Below are 20965 nucleotides of genomic sequence, written 5' to 3' on the forward strand. Positions count from 1 at the left end.
AGCACTGAGATAGGGATGCTGACACAGGGGTCCTGACACAAGAGCACTGTTATGGATACATTGCTTCAGGAAGTTCAACATCAATACTGACACTGGATCACTACACCAGCGTGTACAATGAGAAATTATGTGCTGCCATTAGCACCAAGCCACAAATACTGTGGGGCACTGACACTGGAACAGTTAAAGCTATATGGGGCAACTGGGTAAGAGACTGTGACATAGAGACACTAGCACTGTTAAAGGGACAATGCATTTGGACACTGATGTGGGGACACTGATACATCAACACTGTGACTGACAATGCCTTTGGGAGACCCAATGCGTCCATGACTTTGGGACATGGGGATAAAGTACACAGTGTCCCATTAAACTGTACTGAAAGTTACACAAGGTCACTGGCAGAGTTACATGAGTATATAGCAACACTAATTCATGGACACAAAGACCAAGCCTGTAAGACAGACTAAGAGATCATAGACACTTGGACCATGCCGGCAAACAAATCAATGTTCCCAAATGAGCAAGGTTCTTTAATAGCCAGCGGTGGCAAGAGGGCATAATGTTGGCAAATGCTGTTCATTAGTAATAGGTCCTAATCTTTATTCTTGAGACTGTAAAACAGCCTCCCAGCTTCTAGATGCAATGCTTCTTATGCCCTGCCTAAAATAACCAGAACCCAGTCTCAAGCCATGTTAATTCTCAGAGTGTCGAGAAAGAAGAAGAGGGGCTTGTTTTTCTTTCTCTTGTTTTTTAAGCCTCCATCATTTAACCCGTTCCATGCTTCGAAGTGGGCGTGTGCAGAGGACGACCGGGGGCCGTCCAAACCCCGCCCACTCATTAATTCTCCAGCACCGCCGCGGAATTCGCGCCACGGTCAAGGTGTTAAATTGCACTGCCTTCACCTACCGAGTCAATTTGGAAGCACTCAGCTGGTAGCCACCTAAAGAGAATGAGATCAGTGCAGTGTAAGAATCTGGACCTAAAATGTATCACTGTTTTTCCCTGTCAGTGGTTTGGGGTTTAAGGAGTGCTTACTTTCTAAAAATACTAGTACAGAAGAGTTTCTTAGAAGACTTTCTCAGTATTACTGAATGCCTGACCTACTGAATACCACGGCTGCCTAGTTTTGATTCCATCTTGTGCTATTTTCTTCCACCACCCTACACTTCCCTTACTTTTTTTATTAATCTTGAACGTTCATTTCCAACCATGGTATCCCCTTTTGTTGCTGTTTCGCTATCCTTTTATTGAACCTTCAATATTGTTTCCTCTATGTTGGTCTGGGTCAAAGTCTGATAATCACAATTAAGTCTGTGACCCTGAAGATGAGTGCTGATGTTTGCCACCACCAACAACCAACATAAATTACGCCTTGGGCCCAAGGCTCTGAAGCTGGCTGCGTGACTGGTTCTAACTCATTTTGGCTACCAGAAGTAGACACATTGCTACACTGAGCTATGCCCATGCTGTCTGAACAATCTGCACCTACCTTTTCTTTCTCTCCAGCTGACTACTCTATTGAGGTTTCTTCCACAAAAAAGCATTGCTGGCTGAGAGTCAGATACCTACATGTGGGCACCGTTTCTGTGAACTCAAAATGGGGTCAACCTGTTTCAAACTGCCTTCAAAGCTCGTTCAGTTATTATGGATTATTATCAATGGTTGGTATTAAAATGTGCCTAGAACCTCAACACTTGCCATACTCCTCCCTAATGGTGCCTTGCTGTAGAATGCACATCCCCATGGATAATTTTATTTATTTTCTAATCAGTATTCATCAATTTCAGTGTTCAGAAGTGCTTTCAAAATACCATTTGACACATATTTCCTGAAAAAAACAGTGTTCCTTTCTTGCTGTGCTTTGAATTGCACCATGTAATGCAACTTCAGAATCAGCTGTCATATTAGAATGCTTTTTTAAAAAAAACAATACCACCAAATGCTCTACCTCCTTTAAAATCTCACTATATTGTGCCTTTGAAAAATAAATAAGTGGAGGAGCCACATCGCTGTCCATGCTGAGCCAGGGTTTATGCTGTAATTATCTTATGTGGCCCTTCTTCCCAAACTATACCCCTGGATATGGGCCCATGCTTTGCTACCTGGTGACAGCTTAATTACACACATGGTCAGGACTCACATTCAGATTAAGGAGGCAAAATGGGATAATTGTGCCTGCTAAAATTAAAGTTGAAATCCGCATTGTAAATGTCGATCACATTGATTTAAACAGCACTACACAAGGCAACTATTTACTTTACAGTAGCCATTCAGTGGCAACCAGGTGTTCCTTAGATTTTTGAGATACTGGTTTTGTGCTCTACAACAAGGTTTTTTTTTATTATGAAGTAGAAATTGAGAAGTTTTTAACTCATAATCTGAAATGGACAACGTCCAAACTGAGTTTTAGGAAACTTGGTTTTTAAGAAGATTCCTAACTTTCAGACGTTTTAGCCAGTAGTTCTACCTAATTGGTGGAATAGAACATTTTAATTTCGGGGAAAGTTAATCAAATGCACTTAGTCCGTTATCCGAATGTTAGATCTAGGGGTCTCTAGTTGGTAGAGGTAGGTACCGATGTCCAAATAGGGACTCTTGCTTCTAGTCAGGGTAAGGGGGATACACTCTTTGGATAACCCCTGCTCACCCCCTTGGTAGCTTGGCACGAGTAGACAGGCTTATCAAAGGCAATGTGTAAAGTATTTGTACCAACACTCACAGTAACACTGTGAAAACACCACAAATCGACTCCATTCCAGTTTAGAACAATAAAGTATCATTATCTAAACTACACAAGACCAAAACGAGAAAACATAGTTCAAGAATATGATTTTAAAAGAGTTCTAGGGTTTGCAACAAAATAATCCACAGTTGCTTCACTTTTAGCCCCAAGTACCTGTAGATGCTGCAAAAGTTCCAAGTGGAAGCTGCGGCGTTGAAAAACAAGTGATGCGTCACTACTGAGGCCCTAGGGAGGCGATGCGACGATCCCGCTGCACGCAGCGGGCGTGTTGCTATCAATCCCATTGGTATGGGGAGGAATGCGATACCTTGTATGGGTTCCGGAGGGCAGGTTCGGTAGGAAGCGTCTCGCACAGGCACGATGCGATGATCTTCGGGACGGCGACAAGCTTCGGTGCGGCGACGATGCGCGGCACAGCCTTTATCTTCTCCTCTTGCGGCCGCTATATGCGTTGGCTCTGCGACGATATTCGCAGCGACGTGATGCCATCCGCAAGCAAGCGATGTGACGGTTTCTCACAGCGACGACAGGCTCTGTGATGATACTCGCAGAGACAGGAATTTTCCTGCACCGGGGCGATGCGTTGGTTCTTGTAGCGGCAACAGGCGCTGCGATGATCTTCGTGGCAACAGGATTTTTTTTGCACTGTTGACGATGCGCTCCGCAAGCGAGCAATGCGTGCAAATTGTAGATCTTCTGTTCTTCTTCTTTTCCACCCCCCAAACAGCAGGCAACAACTTCCAGAGGCCCAACAACTGGCTCAAGCACTCTAGGAAGGGCAGAACTCACACAGCAGAGTTCTGGGGGAAGCTGGGGGTGAAATCTTTTTGTTCCTGGGACTTCTTAAAAGGAGGCCAGCTCTCCTCAGGCCCTTGGAGATCTCTTCATGCAAGGGGACACAGCAACAGCAAAGTCCTTCCCCTCTCCTTGGCAGAAAAGCGACTGCAGGTCAGCCGACAAACACACTGCAGGATAGTCCTTCCTCTTCAGTCTTCCAGCTTTCTCCTTGGCAGAGGTTCCTTCTTGATTCCAGGATGATCTAACTTCTGAGGTCTGAGAGATCCTTTTTATGCCAAAATTATCTTTGTTCTCTGGGAGCAGAGAGGCCTTGGCCTAGTCCAAACCTGTTCTGGTCAGTCCTGGAGCACTTTGTTTTCCTGACTTCTTCTTTCCTTTGAGAGAAAGGGTCAGGTTCATCAGCCGCTCAGCAGGAGATGGAGCCAGCATTGTGGAAGGCAAGCACAGCCCTATTCAGGCCCTGGTGCTATCCCTTTCCACCACTCAAGATGCAGATGCAGCTATTCAGCCTAGGGCTGACTCACTCAGCTCCTTGGAGCCAACTAGCCCCTGTCACTCACAAACAAGACAGTCAATTCACAAACAGGCCAGGGTGCACAGAAAGGTCAGGCAAGAAGACAGCCACTTTCTAAAAGTGCTGTTTTCAAACACAGGAATTAAAAAACATTTTTCCTAAAAGATGTGTTATTAAATTCTGAGTTCAGGGATACCAGACTTTATTTTTTTTATCTTGCTCCTATGGGAAGATATGCAGGTAAACATTATGCACAGCATTCCCCATTATAACCTATGGGCAAGGTAGCCTTTCTATAGTGAAAAACGAAATTTGCAGTATTTCACTATCAGAGCATGTCACCTACATTAGTACATGCTCTACCTTTCACATACACTGCACTCTGCCCAGGGGGGTACCTTGGGCCTTCCCTAGGGGTGTCCAATGTGCACAGAAAGGGAAGGGTTAGGCCTGGCCAGTGGGGACACTTGTCAGGACAGCGTGGCAGTGCCTGTGTGCAATTAGCAACTGCACACAGGCACTGTGGTGACAGGCCTGAGACACCATTTTAGGGGTACTCATGTGGGTGGCAAAATCAGTGCTGCAGGCCCACTAGTAGCATTTGAATCACCAACCCTGGCACACTTAATGCACTCTACTAGGGACTTACTGGTCAATCAAATATGCCAATCATGGATAAGTAATCACAATAATAATTTACCCAGGGAGCACTTGCACTTTGGCACTGATCAGCAGTGGCAAAGTGCCCAAAGCATCTAAACCAGCAAAAACGAAATCCAGCACAGCATCAAAAAATACAGGAGGTAGAGGCAAAAAGTCGGAGGAAGCCAAGAAAAAGGATGCCAGATCTAACACGAAGAACTACAATAATGTATGAATCGCGAGCCTAAGTTCTGCTGCTAAAGGATAAAATATTGCTTCCTACTTGAATATTATTGCTTTTATGAGGCTAAGTCTTTAGCTGAGTACAGTAATGTTGAAATCAAAATACTTTGTTTTATTGTACTGGTAGTATCAATACAACTCCAACTTCTAATAATAATACCAATATCGTTTATATAGTTCACAAATAAATTGCCACTTAACATCTAGAATATGTCTTAATATAACTGTCAGGCGGATACTTGGTTTGTTACCGCTCGTGTTGGTCCTACATGGGGCCATAGTACAGAAAGCTTGCACCTGTGCACCAGGAGAATGGTGCAAAAATTCTTGCATTGGTCCAGTGCCGCAAATGTAATTTTTGCACCAGCCAGTTACTGAAAAGAGTGCATTGCACATCGGTTGTGAACTGCTTTCTCAAAAAGGCCTACAGCTCCTACATAGTTTCAATTCAATTGAGACGTTGGCACAAAGTAAGTTTCAGTATATTCCCTGTAATCAGTGCAGGGTTGCCACCATGTCACATATAATCAGAATAACATTGTTCAAGTCTTGTTTTTCAAGTAAATGCACCTTGCCTACTGGGCCAAGTAGGCCAGCACAAAACTAAAAGACCTAGAACCCTGAGTGACTACAAAGCCAAGGCTTGTAGAGCGTGCCAAGTTTGAAAGTAGGTAAGCCTCCAGCGTGAGAAACTCATGTAACCTCAAGTGGCACACTTTGTTTTAGGCAATTCTTGTTTATTCTTTCCTCTCCCTGCTAAAAGGTTCTTAGAGTATACAATTATTGGACTACTAAGGTACCTTGAAGCTTTTACTTACATTCATTTGTATACAATACACAACAGTATAGATGCTTGTCTGTTCATTACCAGAAATGAGTCCTACACCATATCGCCACAGACCAGACTTACTTTAGGGTTCAGTATCCGTTAATGATCGGAAATGCGATTAAGGATTTAAAGTACTAGATTTACTTAGGGATCAAACACCAAATGGACGCTTTGCATTGGGAATTCAAGGGAAAAAAATCCTTCCTATTGGCCTTAATTAAAAAAGAAGATTTTTTGCAAGTTTGGTGAGCTACTGGAATAGGATGAGTATTCGTCTCCCCAAATGTCATCCATTAAAGCCATGTTGTCATCTCATGGCTTCAATTGGCAATATTTTGGAGATGAGCTCTCTCCTGACCTAATCTTATTTCTGCAAATTAAGGTTATTAGAAACAGGATTATGTGGTTTGCCTTAAAAAAGTCATTGAAAATCCCAGTGAGTCAGTCAGTCAGTCAGTCAGCGGACCGATCCGCTGAGGGAGAGGCTGATACCTCTCCTCTCTCTCCCGTGAAAGAAGAAAGGATAAACAGATGTCCATAGATGCTCATGCCCATGCAGTTAAAGGCGAGGAACCACGGAGGCATTGCATTAAATTGGTTAATGCTGTAGCAGAGGATTTTGCAACGAGCAGTGTTTGTGGCCCGGCTGGTAAAGGACATAGTTTTACTCCTGGGGCTCGAAGTGGCGGTGAAAGACATAAGAAGGCCGCTACACGGAGCACGAGAGCAGAGTAACCTGGAAAGAATGCCCTCACAGATTGCGACGAGGAATCAGGTTGCCAGGTCCAAGAACCCGGACTCAGATGCCAACATGGACTCAGCCGCAAAAAAGAGAGAGCTGAGGCGAAAGGAGAAGGAGCGTGAGGCCGAAGCCAGAGCGGAGCAGAAGGCAGAGCGCCGGGCAATGGCAGCGGCGGCTATCGCAGGATGGGTGGAGAAGAAAGCGCTGAGAGAAGAGATAGCAGCGAAAGAAACTACCCCCAGAGCCGGCAGAGGGGGGCTAAGACAGCCTACCTGGGCGGAATCCTTCGGCGGGGGGAACAATAGCCGAGAAGTATCATCTGATCGTAGCAGAGGGCGAAGCCAGGCCGATGCAGAAGGCACCATGACGCCGCCGCCACGAGAACCAGCTCCCGGGGGTGCGGCCGAAGCAGTGGCAGAGTCAGAACAAGTCGACAAAGTGGGAGCACCGGTGGAAGCCGAGACCTGCACGGAGGAGCAAAGGCCGGCAGGAGTTACAGAGCCGGGTCCGGGAGGTTTGCTAACTGTACCCAGCACCGTTCTGGAGGTACGTGCGGCAAGCGGGGATGCAGGACTGGGGGGGGGGGAACCCCTGCATTGATACTGGAAAACCTGGCAATAACCGAAGGAAAGAAATCAGGCGATACGTCTGGAGTAATGGAGGGAAAAATGGACAGTGCTAATGACAATGCTAACAACAATGTTAGTGGAGCTAATAATCAGAGCAGCAGCCAGAATAATAGCGGTCCTGGGGCCAACCCCAAAGTAAGTGTGATAGGGGCAGGGGCACCAGTAGAAAAGGTTACTACTATCAATCCGCCCTACAACGAGGATAGTATTGTCTCAGGAGCCACCCCCAATAAAAACTTGGATGCTACACTTATTCTGCATGACCCTTTACGTACTGTGCCTCAAGGTATACCAGCAGTTGGTGAGGGGGGCGGTGTAGGCAGTTGTGTAGACAAGACCACGGGGGAAAACGTCAACGCCAATGAAAGGGGCTCAAACTTGGACAAAGGGGCATTGAATAAGGCACATTTGAGAGACGCTTTGGATATGTCCGCAGGGGGGCTCCCCGCCCCAGGTCTAGCAGGTGCAACAGGTGCACTAGGTTTATTGCCAGGCCCACTACCAGGGACCCCAGGCGAAGACATTTTTTATTCAGTGAATGATGAGACTGATGAGACAGATAAGGCCTCGGGCGTACATAAAAACAAGGGACAACCCCCTGAGTCTGAAACAGATGAGTCGGATGCGAGCCTTGAAGAAACGGAGGTATCTACTTCGGAACAGGGCTCTGAGTCTGAGTCTGACCCCGAGTCTGAGACGGGCCAGACCCAATCTTCTCTGGACGATAGTATTCAGAGGCAAACGGTTGTAAGAAAGAAACAACAAAATACCAGGAAACAGCAAAGTAGGATTAGCTCCTGGCATATGGAGAGGCCTAGCAAACTGGTCTGGGACTACTCAGCAACCTCTAAGCTGTATCACGGCGAAGGAGGGAGTAGGTCTCGGCATAATGGCCCTTCAGGCCCGCAGACTCAAGGACAGGGCCCTACAATGGAGATGCTTTACACTACTCTTAGGCAAATGCAGGGAGAAGTTAGAGCTGAAGCTAAGAGAGCGAAACGAACAAGCAAGAAAATCGAGGGGTCACTGGGTAAAGTGAATAAGATGTATGCGGAGATGGCTGGCCGAATGACAGAAGTAGAGGAAAGAACAGGCCAACTGGAGGACGAAGTCTCTCAGTGGAAGGAGTTCAAGACGGCGCAGGAAAAATTCAACGAGGACTTACAATGGAAGGCAGAAGATACGGAGAACAGGCAGAGGAGGAATAACATTAGGCTACTGGGGATCCCAGAGGGGGTCGAGGAACAGAACCCTAGGGCCTTTGTGGTTACCTTGCTAAGAGAATCATTCCAGGAGATCACCACCTGGAATTGGGACGTCGAGGTACAACGGGCACACAGATTTCCTCTGACAATTAAGAAATCATATGGCGCTCCTTAGAATGAGAGACCAAGAGCTATGCTTATATACATTGGGAACTTCCTGGCCAGACAGGAGATTATGGACAATGCTAGGCCACAAGATCGCCGGGCCTTTAAAGGAAACTCCTTCTTCACCCGACCGGATTTTTGTCACGCTACGGTGGAGAGGAGATGGAGGTTACGGCAAATGAAAGATCCGTTTCAAAAAGCTGAATGTGAGGCCTACCTCCTGTTTCCTGCAAGGCTGAAAGTAATACTAGAGGGGCGTACTAGAATGTTCTTCTCGGAAATCAAAGCACAGAGCTTTTTGACTGAACTAAGAGAAAATCGAAGAAAATAGAATTAGAAAATAAAGGATAAGATACTAACTGAACAGGTCGGAAGAGGACTTAAATTGGGTGATGGATTATAGTACTCTGTATATACACAGTGGGATTTGTATTGGTGGGACACGTTGTAGGGGGAAGGAATTCTTAGGAGGGGTTTGTGGGATTTCTTTAAAATCATATTCTTTTTTTTTTTTACTTGCATCTAATAAAGGAGAGTACATGTAGGGACAGGGGGGGTACAGCAGCACTCAAGGGGGTTGGGAACAAGTCATACGTAGGTCAGGATTGACCTAGTTGCCTGTGGAAAGGGGGATTGGGGGGAGGGTTAGGGTGGGGGAAGCACCAGAAAGAGAGAGACAGGGGTGATCGTGCAGGTTGTGGGAAAAGAAGGGAAACAAGATTACAGCACACAGTGGAAAGAAAGGAAGTTGATGAAATGAGGAGAAGCAACAAAAATAAGAGCTGTGTAGGATACTGGGGCATAAGAGTTGGGCTAAGAGACTGGAAGCTTAGAATGCTGGAAGATCTGAAAATTCTCCTATGAGTACAAACATTAAAATCGTGACTATGAATGTATGCGGGCTGAATGATAGAATAAAAAGGCAGCGGGTAGCTCTATTATTGAAAAACACCGGGGCTGATTTCTTTTGCTTACAGGAAACACATGTGGAAGGGAATAGGTCATTTTTGTTAGAGCAAATGGGTTTTAGGTTACTAGCTAACTCCAAACAGGGGGCTAGAATTAGAGGGGTTGCTATCCTGACAAAACATTTAAATATAGGAACGAGGAAGAAATTCGAGGATCAGTGGGGGAGATGTGCCTTGATTGAGTGTTTCATAGGGGAAGAATGGGTCACTATAGGCTCTATTTATGGGTCGCCAGAGGATGATTCCAGAGTTGTTTGATTTTCTAGACACTGAATTATCCGCGTGGGCGCCAAGAGCCATCTTGGCAGGAGATTTTAATATTGATGGGGCCAGGGGATTGGGGCTAGATTCAATGGGACAATACCAGGGGAGGAAAAAGAGGGTATGTAGGGCAATACAGAATCTAGCAAGGAATAATGCATTGATGGATGTGTGGAGGGCCAAGAAACCTTCTGACCCTGGCTATACATTCTTTTCAGCCCCGCATCGGAAATGCGTTAGATTAGATTATTTTTTTGTATCCAGGACATTATTAGGTGCTTCGGCGATAGATAAGATGCCAAGGATATTGTCAGACCATAATCCCCTAAAGTTAACAGTAGAAGGAAGTGGGTTCAAGAGGGTGGTAGGATCATGGACATTTGAAAGGGGATTGCTGAAAGATGATGATTATATTACACACAAGCACTTGTGGATTAGGGATTTTTGGGACATTAATAGGGGGAGCACCACCATTGGGAATGATTGGGACACATTTAAGGCAGGGGTAAGAGGCGAGACACTGAGCTACTCTATCGCTAAACGAAGGAAGGAAAAAATAGAGAGTGAACGGGTTAATAATGCCCTGAGATTAGCGGAAGCAAGACTGGAACAAGCCACATTAGATCAGCGTGAGTACAATGAGCGGGTATTGGAAGTAACGATAGCAAGAGCAGAGGCTGTAGAAGGGGTGGCAATTAAGGCTGCTAGAATATATGATACACAGAGAGAAAGGTGCTACGAATTTAGTGAAAAGATAGGACATACTTTAGCAGCACATTCAAGACAAAGGGTGGCCAAGGGAGAGATTAAGGAAATAAAAGATAATGCTGGGCGTTTAATTACGGATGAGAAGGGGATAGCAGAGGTATTTAGGGAGTTTTACAGCAAGTTATACAAAGAAGAACAAGTTCGGGACAGGGGGGAAATAGCGGATTATCTACAGAATATCCCGGGTAAAGTTTTGAATAGTGAGGATAGAGAATTTCTTGATGCTGACCTGAGGGATGAGGAGATTAATGAGGCTATATTGGGTTTACCAAAGGGGAAAGCAGCAGGTCCAGACTTGATACCAGGAGAGTTTTATAAGGTATTCCTGCACTCAATATTTAAAGACCTAGCAAGAACATTTAGGGGGGTGCAGCAAGGGCAGGCAATTCCGGTAAGTTGGGCTGGGGCGGACATCGTAATAATACTTAAAAAAGGGAAGGATGCAACAGAACCAGGGTCGTACCGCCCTATAACACTAATTAACGCAGACACCAAAATATTTTCGAAAATACAGGCAGCTAGATTTGCTAAGATAATCACCCAATTAGTCAGCACTAATCAACATGGCTTTATACCGCAAAGGGGTACCACTTTACATATTAGGAAAATGATAACACTCTTTGATGCTCAGGAAGTAGAAGGGAATCCTATAGCGGCCATGTTATTGGACGCAGAAAAAGCCTTTGACAGGGTGGCATGGCAGTACTTGTGGGCGGTTTTAAGAAGGGGGGGTAGGTGAAGTATTTGTCAAAGTCATTCAATCACTTTATACGAACCCTACTGCTTGTGTTAGGGTGAACTCTGGCCGCACTAGACCTCTGGCTATTACAAGGGGTACACGGCAAGGATGCCCTTGCTCACCCCTTTTGTTCGCTATGTACATTGACCCCTTGATACTGAGGTTAGAGCAGAATGATCGAATTAAACCGCTAACTACTAGCAGGGGAGATATTAAAGTCCTAGCATATGCAGATGACATTGCGGTCATCACACCTAGCCCAATAGATGCAATAAGGGAAATAGAACTAGAGGCAGATCGGTTTGGACGAATAGCGGGGTATGTTTGAATAAAAGCAAGTCACAAATTATAAAGAACGCTTACACAATATGTACAGATGCACGGGTGGTTGATGAGGGGATGTATTTAGGTATTACGATCACGGCTGAACTGGAAAAACTGGTGGAAATTAATATTAATCCCACTATTACAAAAGCAAAGAAAGATTTGGATAGGGTAAATAATTTACATATGTCCATAGTAGGTAGAGTAAACTACGTAAAAATGAATTTGTTGCCGAAATTTCTGTATTTATTTAGAACAATACCGCTGTTTTTTAGTATGATTTGGTTTGATAAGTTGGAGAATATGGTAAATCGATTTGTGTGGTCCCAGGGGAAGACGAGAAGAGCATTGAAATACATGTCATTACCACGGGATAGGGGAGGATGGGCGTTGCCAGATTTTAAAATGTACTATTGGGCGGCTGCCTTACAGCAGATGACGGGTTTATTGGGAGGGGCTGAGGGGGAAACTGAAAATCCTACAGGGTCAATGGAGGTGTATGGGATAATACTTGGCGAGGAGACAAACAATGCTTTCCTTAGGTATTCGGAGCCAAGTTATTTTAAGCGAACTAGGTTCAAGACGCTAGAAGCTGCTGATAAAATATGGAAAGCATTTAAGAAAAGTTTTGGCTTGGGGAGATTTCATGCATACACTAGGTTAATGGAGGATCCTATGCTGCCACCAGCAATATTTGCAGATACTATATTCAAGGACTGGGCTCGTTCGGGAATTAAAAATATGGGGGATTTAATAGGGGAGGCAGGGGTACGGCAATTCACAGAAATCCAGCAGGAATTTGGTGTTAGCAATAGGACTTTTTTTTAAATATTTGCAATTAAGAAGCTTCCTAGGTAATAAACGAGGCGGACCGATGGGCTTTAAAGGAAATTCGATATTACAGATGGTTGAGGGGGGCCAATCATGCTCAATTAAAAGGTTGTATGCAGAACTTATAGAACACCGAGGGGATGACCTGGAAAAATATGAGACCAAATGGAGTGAAGCCCTAGGAGTACCAGAGGGCGTATTCTTAAAGTCACTAAGGTTAGGACGGGAAACCCTTTGCTCAGCGGCGCTGCAGGCACAACACTATAAGACCTTATACAAACTCTATTACACCCCAGCCAGAATCGCCCAGTGGGGAGGAACACAGGGGGTTAGGTGCCCTAGGTGTGACAGTACGGAGGCAGATATACTGCATATGTTTGCGGGGTGCCCAAACCTTTCTCCGCTAATAAAAAGTATAGAAATATTTTTCGATAAATCCTTGGCATATAAACTGAAGCTGACACCAGAAGTAATACTATTAGGATTAGAGGGAGTAATTCACAGCAATATCAAGAGGGGGGGTTTATTTTTGTGGCTATGGCTGTTCAGCTGCATGGAAAGATAAGATACCACCCCCGTTCCAGCACTGGTTGGCTAAGTTACTGTATATGTATAATTTGGAGAAAGCTATCTATGCCAGAAGGGGGAAAAAGGGTAGAGCGCTTGGATTACAGTTGTGGAAGCCTATCGCAGAAAGGAAAAGTAGGATGGCAAGTGTTTAGGGGGGTGAGTAGTTGAATGTGATGAAATATATATATGTCATCTGGGGTATCTTCTGTCCTCTCTCCCTCTTTTGATTTTGATTTTGGAACTGTGACTATTGATTACTGATTATTGATTTTCTTTCTTTATCTCTGTTTTATTAATGTTTTCTTACCTACTGCTTCTCATGTTTTATTTATTTATTATTATTTTTTTTTCTTTTCTCTTCTCAACTTGTTTTGCTATAAGATGTATATATTATGGAAGTATGCAATGGAATTTTTATGTGATTATCTAGAAACTTACCTGCTGATGAAAGATATTGACTGGTGCGGAGGGGGAGGGGGGTAAAAATTGCTGTAATAATTGTCAATAAAAATATTTAAAAAAAAAAAGAAAATCCCAGTGAGTCAAACACATGTTTGCTGATTCTTTACCATTTGGGGTAATGTATATCAGTGGTTGATCCATCTTGATTTGTGGAAAACAAGCTACACTGATGTTTCACCATGACAGGCCTGTAAAGTTTTTCAGTGATTTAAAATTTGAAAAGCAACAACATATATAAAATGAATGGGATCATTGAAGGCTCTGACTGGTCTTTTTTTAATGATATTATTAAAAGTTTTCAATGTTAGCTTGCCAAGGACATATCTGTAACAAGACCAATTGCGGCCCTACCATTATAAGTAATGGGAGTATTTATAAATGAAATTGTATATCTGTGCATCGCTAATGGCCTGCCGAATGTCATCAACATAGTAACATATTACTAAACATAGACTATAGACTATTATATTTTATAAATTATGTTAAAGAAGCTGTCTAAATGTGTTGACTTAAATATATGTGACTAAACATTGTGTGCTATTTGTAATGTTCTCTCCAAGCTGCATTACTTCACTATTTTGCTTCTGTAAGGGAGGAGAACAGTGCACAAATCTGTCCCAACTCACACTCAAATGTGCAGTCTACTTCAAACTGTTAACCTAGGTCCCCTCTACATGTAGCATGGATCTTTCAGCTTGAAAGGTGGGTTGCAGCATATATCAGTTAGCCCAATGGCTTTGATTAGCAACATCTAACTGTCTGTCACTATATAAGGGAGTTGCAACTACACCATACAGGAACAGGTAACGTCCATTTTTTATATTTGTTTTAACAAAGTGTACCCTAGGTGGAAATGTGCCTATTCATATGTAAGGTAATAAAGATCATTATATAAAATGCTATCACATTTTTCAAAAGCACAAAGTAACTATAAATGGTTATCTAACACTTTTATTGTCTTCTAGGTGACATCATAAGATACCAGTGCTCACCAGGCTTCACACTGGTTGGTAATGAGATTCTAACTTGCAGACTAGGAGAGAGACTCCAGATGGATGGAACACCTCCAACTTGTCAAGGTTTTTATTCATTTTACAATCAAACAAAGTCCTCTTAACATTATCAGTTTTAAAACACTCTAACCTCTGTAATACATGCTCCAGACATAGTCATTAAGGTATGGAAGGGGGTTCTGGATATAGGTCTGAAGCTATCTACAGTAATGAGCAAAGTGATGTGAACTACAGTGAAACATTTTTCATGAAAAATTAGTACCACAATGTTAATTGATACACAGTTGTCTGTAACCCATGGAATCTACTAAATATTTCATTTGCTGACCTGTTTTTTCCCATGATGTCTTGCTTCCCTTATGCATCAAGGAGTTTACAGGCCCCTGACGAATATAAGCATAATGTGGGGCCCAATTTTTATAATGTGTAATCCCATTTGAGAATAACAAGACTTTAAGAACAAAAGAAATACCTCCAGATGTAATAACTTATTTTGACACTCCCTGCAGAAAAATGGCTATTAAGAATACTGTTCATGATTGACCTTTAACATATTCAGAATACAGTAGTATAGTATATGACTTTAGATTCCAGATATTTCTGCAGGACAGAACAAGCTACCTTACACATCGTAGACAATGCCTTCTTTACCACAGATAAAAATAGTCCCTTTCTTGTGATATTGCTAGACTTCTCAGCTGCCTTTGACACAGTCGACCATCCCACCCTCATACACACCAAGGAGATTTGAATGGGATTCAATGGCAATGTCCTTCACTGGTTATCCTACTACCATTTCAACAAACACAAGTTTGTTCACATGGGTGTACATAGGTCACAAAAGATACCTATCACCTGTGGAGCCCATATAGTCTTCTTTCATCTTCAACCTCTACATGGAGCCTCTTGGTGCTCTGTTTATCTGTTTACAGGTAACAGAATCAAGATTCACAACAACTATACTATAAAGTCTCCTCTCAGACATCCAGTGCATCTAACACTGCTTGCTCATCATATATAGCTAGGCGTGCAGTGCGTGCCTGAAGCTCAACCCAGTCACGACAGAATTCTTGCTCTTTGCAAAGAACAAAAAGCTCAATGCACTACAAACCTGGTTCAATGGCATGAATCGTGACGGTTTCAAATACCAACTTTCACCAAATGCCAATTCACTTGATTTACCCTGGAGCCCATCCTCACACTCAATGAACACATTGCCAGAAAAATAGACAACCTAGTGCCATCTTTCTCTTCCAAATATAGTCAAACCATTTCTTCCAGAAAGCGACTTTGAGAACTGCTGCTCAAGCTCTCGTAATATCACAATTGGATGGTGGTAAATCTCTAGTCCATGGACTTCCAGACTCCAAACTGACATGCCGAGAGGCAACCAACATGCTGCATCACCTCTCATCCAGTGCCTGAAGAAATATGATAATATAGCCCTTGTCCTGATGGAACTCCATTGGCTCACCTTGCTGGCCTGCACCATCTTAAAAGCCGACTGCATCTGATTTTGATGCAACTTTGCCATATACAGTTTCAGGTTTGCCCTGCTGGAGCAGTTTGAGCTCCATAAAAAATGCTAGGGGCCTGATTTAGAGTTCGGCAAATAGATAAATCCATCAAAAACATGACGGATATTCCGTCTGATATTTTACAAGTGCCATAATGTAAAAAATTAGCCTTCATGTTGAGGGGGATGAAACCCCTTTCAAGCAACAACCACAATCCTTGTCAGGGCAAATTCACATGCAACCTCTAAATTAATCTGTGCTTTGATAGTTTGGCACAGAGCAGTCAGGATTAACTTAGAGGCAATGTATTTGTGCAACATTTCAAACAGTAACACAGTTAAAACACACAACAAAAGGACTTGATTTTGACAAAATAGAGTAGGTTTTAATTAATAGATCAAAACCAAAATGACAAAAATACAATCAGTAGAACCGAAGATATGCAGTTTTAAAGATTTCCTAAAATATCGATGCCAAAAAGCACAGAGCACCAACTCTTGATTGCTGGTCGATCCGCAGCACAGGCCTTCTACGGGGACCCAGTTGGGCCCACTAACCAGGAGTACCTTAAATCCTGGTTGCAAAGTGTTGCAAAGTCTGTGTCAAGGATGTGTCTTACAGGGCCGATTTAAAGGAGCTGCCAAGTTGTGATGCAAGGACGTGCATCATTGTTGAGGATATCCTTGATGGGGTCTTGCGATGCGAAATCTGGCATCGAGGATGAGTTGCGCTGCCGAGGTGAGGCATCAGTTCTGAGGAGCTGCGAGGCTCTTAAGTCCAACATTCACATCAGGTGCCTTCTTTGAAGTGGGAGAAGCTTCTAGTTGTTATCCTTTGAAGTGCACAGGTTTCCTGCCTCCCTTGCTTTGGCTCTAGGCAAGGTGTATGCAGCCCTCTATCTGAAGGCAGGACACAGCCTATTCAAGTGTAAGTAGGGCTGTATCCAGCTGCACCTTCCCATCCTACCAGTGATGGTCCATACAGGCACACCTAAGCTCCCTTTTGTATGTGGCTGTCTTAGAGGAATGCACAAAGCTCAACTGTCAGCTACACTCAGTCATGTGGCCCAGAGATAGGCTGCAGGCCCAAAGGCCAGATGTACACATTTTTTTTTTATCACACACTACCCGATTCACAGAAGCCTGCCATTTGTGAACCCAAAAAGGCACTTTTTAATGTATAAAGGCCCAATTTGCGATTTGGTAACCTATTACCGAAACACAAATTCAGTTTACCATTCGGTATTGGGAAAGAGCATGTTTGGGGCGTCCCTTCCTAATACCAAACCACAGTAATATGTGTGAATGCTTTACGACTGAAATGCTGTCTCAAAACATTCACATTTTACCACCTATTTCAAGTAGATAGTAACCCTTTAAAAAATTGGAAGGGATTCCCAAAAGACACCTTCCCCTTTGTGAATGTCTACTCTTACAAAATGGAAAGAAAACGTTTCACTTTTCTTTTTGAAATGCATTCTGTTTTCTTTTAATGAAAACGGACTGCATTAAAAAAAATGCTTTATCGAAAAGCAGTCACAGACATGGTGGTCTGCTAACCCGAACAGGCCACCATCCCTGTGATTTTTGCAATTCCTAATGGGCCACAAACTGAAACCTACCTCATGAATATTAATGAGGTTGGTCAATTTGCGGCCCACTGGGAATTTCAAAATGTGTTAACCACACTTTGTACATTGCTGTGTGCGATTACAAAAAAACGAATGGCAGAAATTATCCATTTGGTAATCACAAACACTTAACTTCGTACATCTGGCCTTAAATGGCTAAAAGTGGCATTTTCATAATTGGAATTTAAAATCAGATTTTACCATAAGACAGGATTTTTCATTATAATTCCAAAGACATCAAATGTGACCTGATTACCTTTTCCCATTTGGAAACTACAGCCTATTAAATGTAATAAGGTAACTACAATGTTATTTTTTGGGAGAGGTAGGCCTTACAGTGGTTACAAACAAATTTGGGGTTTTCTCTACCAGGACATGTAAAACTTAAAACCACATGTCCAAACTTTTAAATACACTCCACCCTGACCGCTGGGCTGTCCATGGTCTACCCTATGGGTGACATATGTATTAAAAAGGAAGGATTAGGCCTGGCAAAACATTTACTTTGCCAGTTCGACATGGCAGCTTGAAAGTGCACATGCAATCTACAATGGCAAGCCTGAGACATCTTTAAAGGACTACTCAAGTGGGAGGCACAATACGTCCTGGAGGCCTACTTGCACCATATAATTTACAGGTGCTAGGCACACATAGCACCCCTTTACCAGAGGCCTGTAAGTAAATTAAATATAACAATTGAGGATAAGCCAAGGTAACCATGCTTTAGGTAGTGAGCCCATGCACTTTAGAACTGGTTGGCAGTGGTAAGGTGCACAGAGTCCTAAGGCCAGCAAAAATGCAATCAGCAAAAAGGAAGGCAAAAAGCTTGAGGACCACCCTAAGGCTGACAGGCCTATCACACTTGTAATACAGAGGTCGGGATATCCATTACATTTGTGATGGAGTAACCCACCAGCAAAACTCTAAGGGGCAGATTTACAAGCCCCTTGCGTGTCTTTTACGCCGCCGTTGCGTCACTTTTGTGACGCAGCGGCGGCTCAAAAGATGCGATATGGTGCGGGGTATTTACAACGTGACGCATCTGGGAGATGCGTCACGTTGTAAAGCCCTGCACCAGAAGGAGGCGTTCCTGCGCAGGGAGGGGCGTTCCGGCGCAGGAACGCCTTCTAAAAGTGGCTGAGTGAAATCTACAAGATTTCACTCAGTCACTTTGGGACCCATGCTGCGTCAAAACCCTGCGCCTGCTTGAAGCAGGCGTAAGGATTGACGCAGCATTAACAAAATAGGGCCCCCCAGAGCATTGCTGGAGCTGCGTTGCACTTGCGGCGAAACTCCAGCAATGCGTCACTTTTACGGCACAGATGCGTCACGCATCTGTGCCGTTTTTGCTCCATGGTGCGCCGCATTGTAAATGCGGCGCACCATGGGTGGCGGAGCCGCGGCGTACAATAACTGGCACATCCCTGGGGATGCACCAGTTATTGTGAATCTGCCCCTAAGTATAAAAAAATAACTATTCTAAATGGTACTGTAGGTGTTGTAGATATGTTCATTTATTCAATTAAAGCACGTCTATCAATGTATGGTGGTAGACTAAAGTACAGTTTTGCTGTTCTAAGCTGATGCAAATTGCTTGTCCACCATAAGTGTGCTTTCATACAGCATGATTGCCTTCTAATTCCTTGCTTCGATGTGAAGAATGCCCACCTGTTCCTTGAATCAGAATTTGCTGCTCTCACCAGACCCACGCTCCAAAGTTGCATGCGCTTTTACCCCTCATTGAGACACTGTCTCATCAATACAACATCTGAGGCATCAGAGTTATGTCGTGAGCTCCAAGTATTTGAGTCATTTATTATTTGCACTTCCTGGCATACTAATTGGTTGGGTTCCTGTAGGCCTTTGCTTAAATTCTACTATTTGACATAAGGACAGAAGTGTCTGACACATCTGTGTTTCTTTTGTTTTTGTGGACCCAAACTGGACACTGTACATAAGAATTTCCAACAATGAGTGCTATTTATTTGAGTTACTGTAACACGTTTAGCCAAAATGCTACACTGGATACGGACAAGCATTGGCAATGCCAATAGGTCTAGCTTTAGAGGAATGTATGTTAATGCGAAGAATTACCAGTAAATAGCATTAAATGAATATATGTCTGTGTGTAAATGACTGTCATCCTCCCATCTTTGCTGTTGCCAGAGAAAAACACAATAAATGATCTAGTTTTCTTAGACACTTTAACAGCATTACAATGTATTGTGTTCTCTTGAAAGCTCAGGCTGTTCGATAATTAAACACACTGATCACAACTGTGTGGAGGGCAAGCACTTTTACGTGAAAAGCACACAACTTCTGCCCAATCAAAACATGTACTCATGGCTCCCCAACTTGTGGATGGAACCAATGCCCCGTTCTAGTGATGCTCTCATAGTTTTCTAGTGACAGCATACAGCCCAAGTTCAAAGTTAGTGAGATGGTGCCAGATGTTCTTCCAACAGTTCCTCAAGGGTAGGTGTTGTGATGTAACTTACCTCATTCTTTCTCTCTGTGGCTCCTTCTCTCCTTTGCCTGCTTCATACCTGAGTTGGAGTTTTCATGCTCACTGTTCCTAGAATGTAAGGCTGATGGCACTCCACGATTGCCTGTCGCAGCTGGGTCGTTGAGGTGGTCGGATGCCAGGTTGTGCTTTCTAGTAAAGAACTTCTTCTTTACTCCTGGCTGTTTGTCTTCTTTCCTGTGACGCTTCACAACAGTAGGTAACTTAGATGCACATATGATATGATAGAATTTCACTGAGGAGCTGGAAGAATAAATGATTGAGAACGAGTTGACCCACAGAAAGACCATGGACAGGGCCACACTGGAAACCAGAATCATCCTCGGCAAGAAGGTTCAAACTAGCCCTGCTCTAGTCCTCCTTGTTCCTCTCATCTCTCTCTTTCTCTGCTCCAAAGGCACCCTTCCCATGCTTGGAGACAGTGACAGAGGCACCAGCTATGCCCCTACCCTAAAAAAACGTCCTCAAAGGCTCTAGCCCAGGGGGAAATGCCTGGTGGAAAAATACAGGTATTTCTTGCTTGGTCTTGGAACAAATAATCGACAGAGAAGCAGTATAAAGGGATTGAGGAAGAAAATAAGAAATACACAGTGAGCACATATAGAGATGAAAGGGAATGAACACATTTAAAGGAAAGGCAGATAAAATAATCCCTGCCTTGACAAAGCAAATGGGTCCATGGAGCACATTTGTAGTTACTTGGTTAGTTGCAAACCATCATATTTAAATTTCAAAGTAGTTGGTTGCAGACACTGGTAGTGCGATTGTATAGAGAATTACTTTGTATATCTGAAAGGGCAAATATCCTGTTGTGTGATCAACTACAACACAAATCCAGAATCATT

General features: G+C 43.5%; 1 protein-coding gene across 1 annotated transcript in view; it reads left to right on the top strand.

Annotated features, from left to right (window-relative positions):
• CSMD3 (CUB and Sushi multiple domains 3) overlaps nt 1–20965 on the top strand; it is a 3006114-nt gene that overhangs the window by 2549590 nt on the left and 435559 nt on the right. The window contains exon 47 of the mRNA XM_078686868.1: nt 14402–14515. Within this exon, the coding sequence (XP_078542994.1) occupies nt 14402–14515 (114 nt within the window). The remainder of the gene's footprint in view (nt 1–14401; nt 14516–20965) is intronic.

Source organism: Lissotriton helveticus, chromosome 4_1 (assembly GCF_964261635.1).
Source record: "Lissotriton helveticus chromosome 4_1, aLisHel1.1, whole genome shotgun sequence".
NCBI lineage: Eukaryota > Metazoa > Chordata > Amphibia > Caudata > Salamandridae > Lissotriton > Lissotriton helveticus.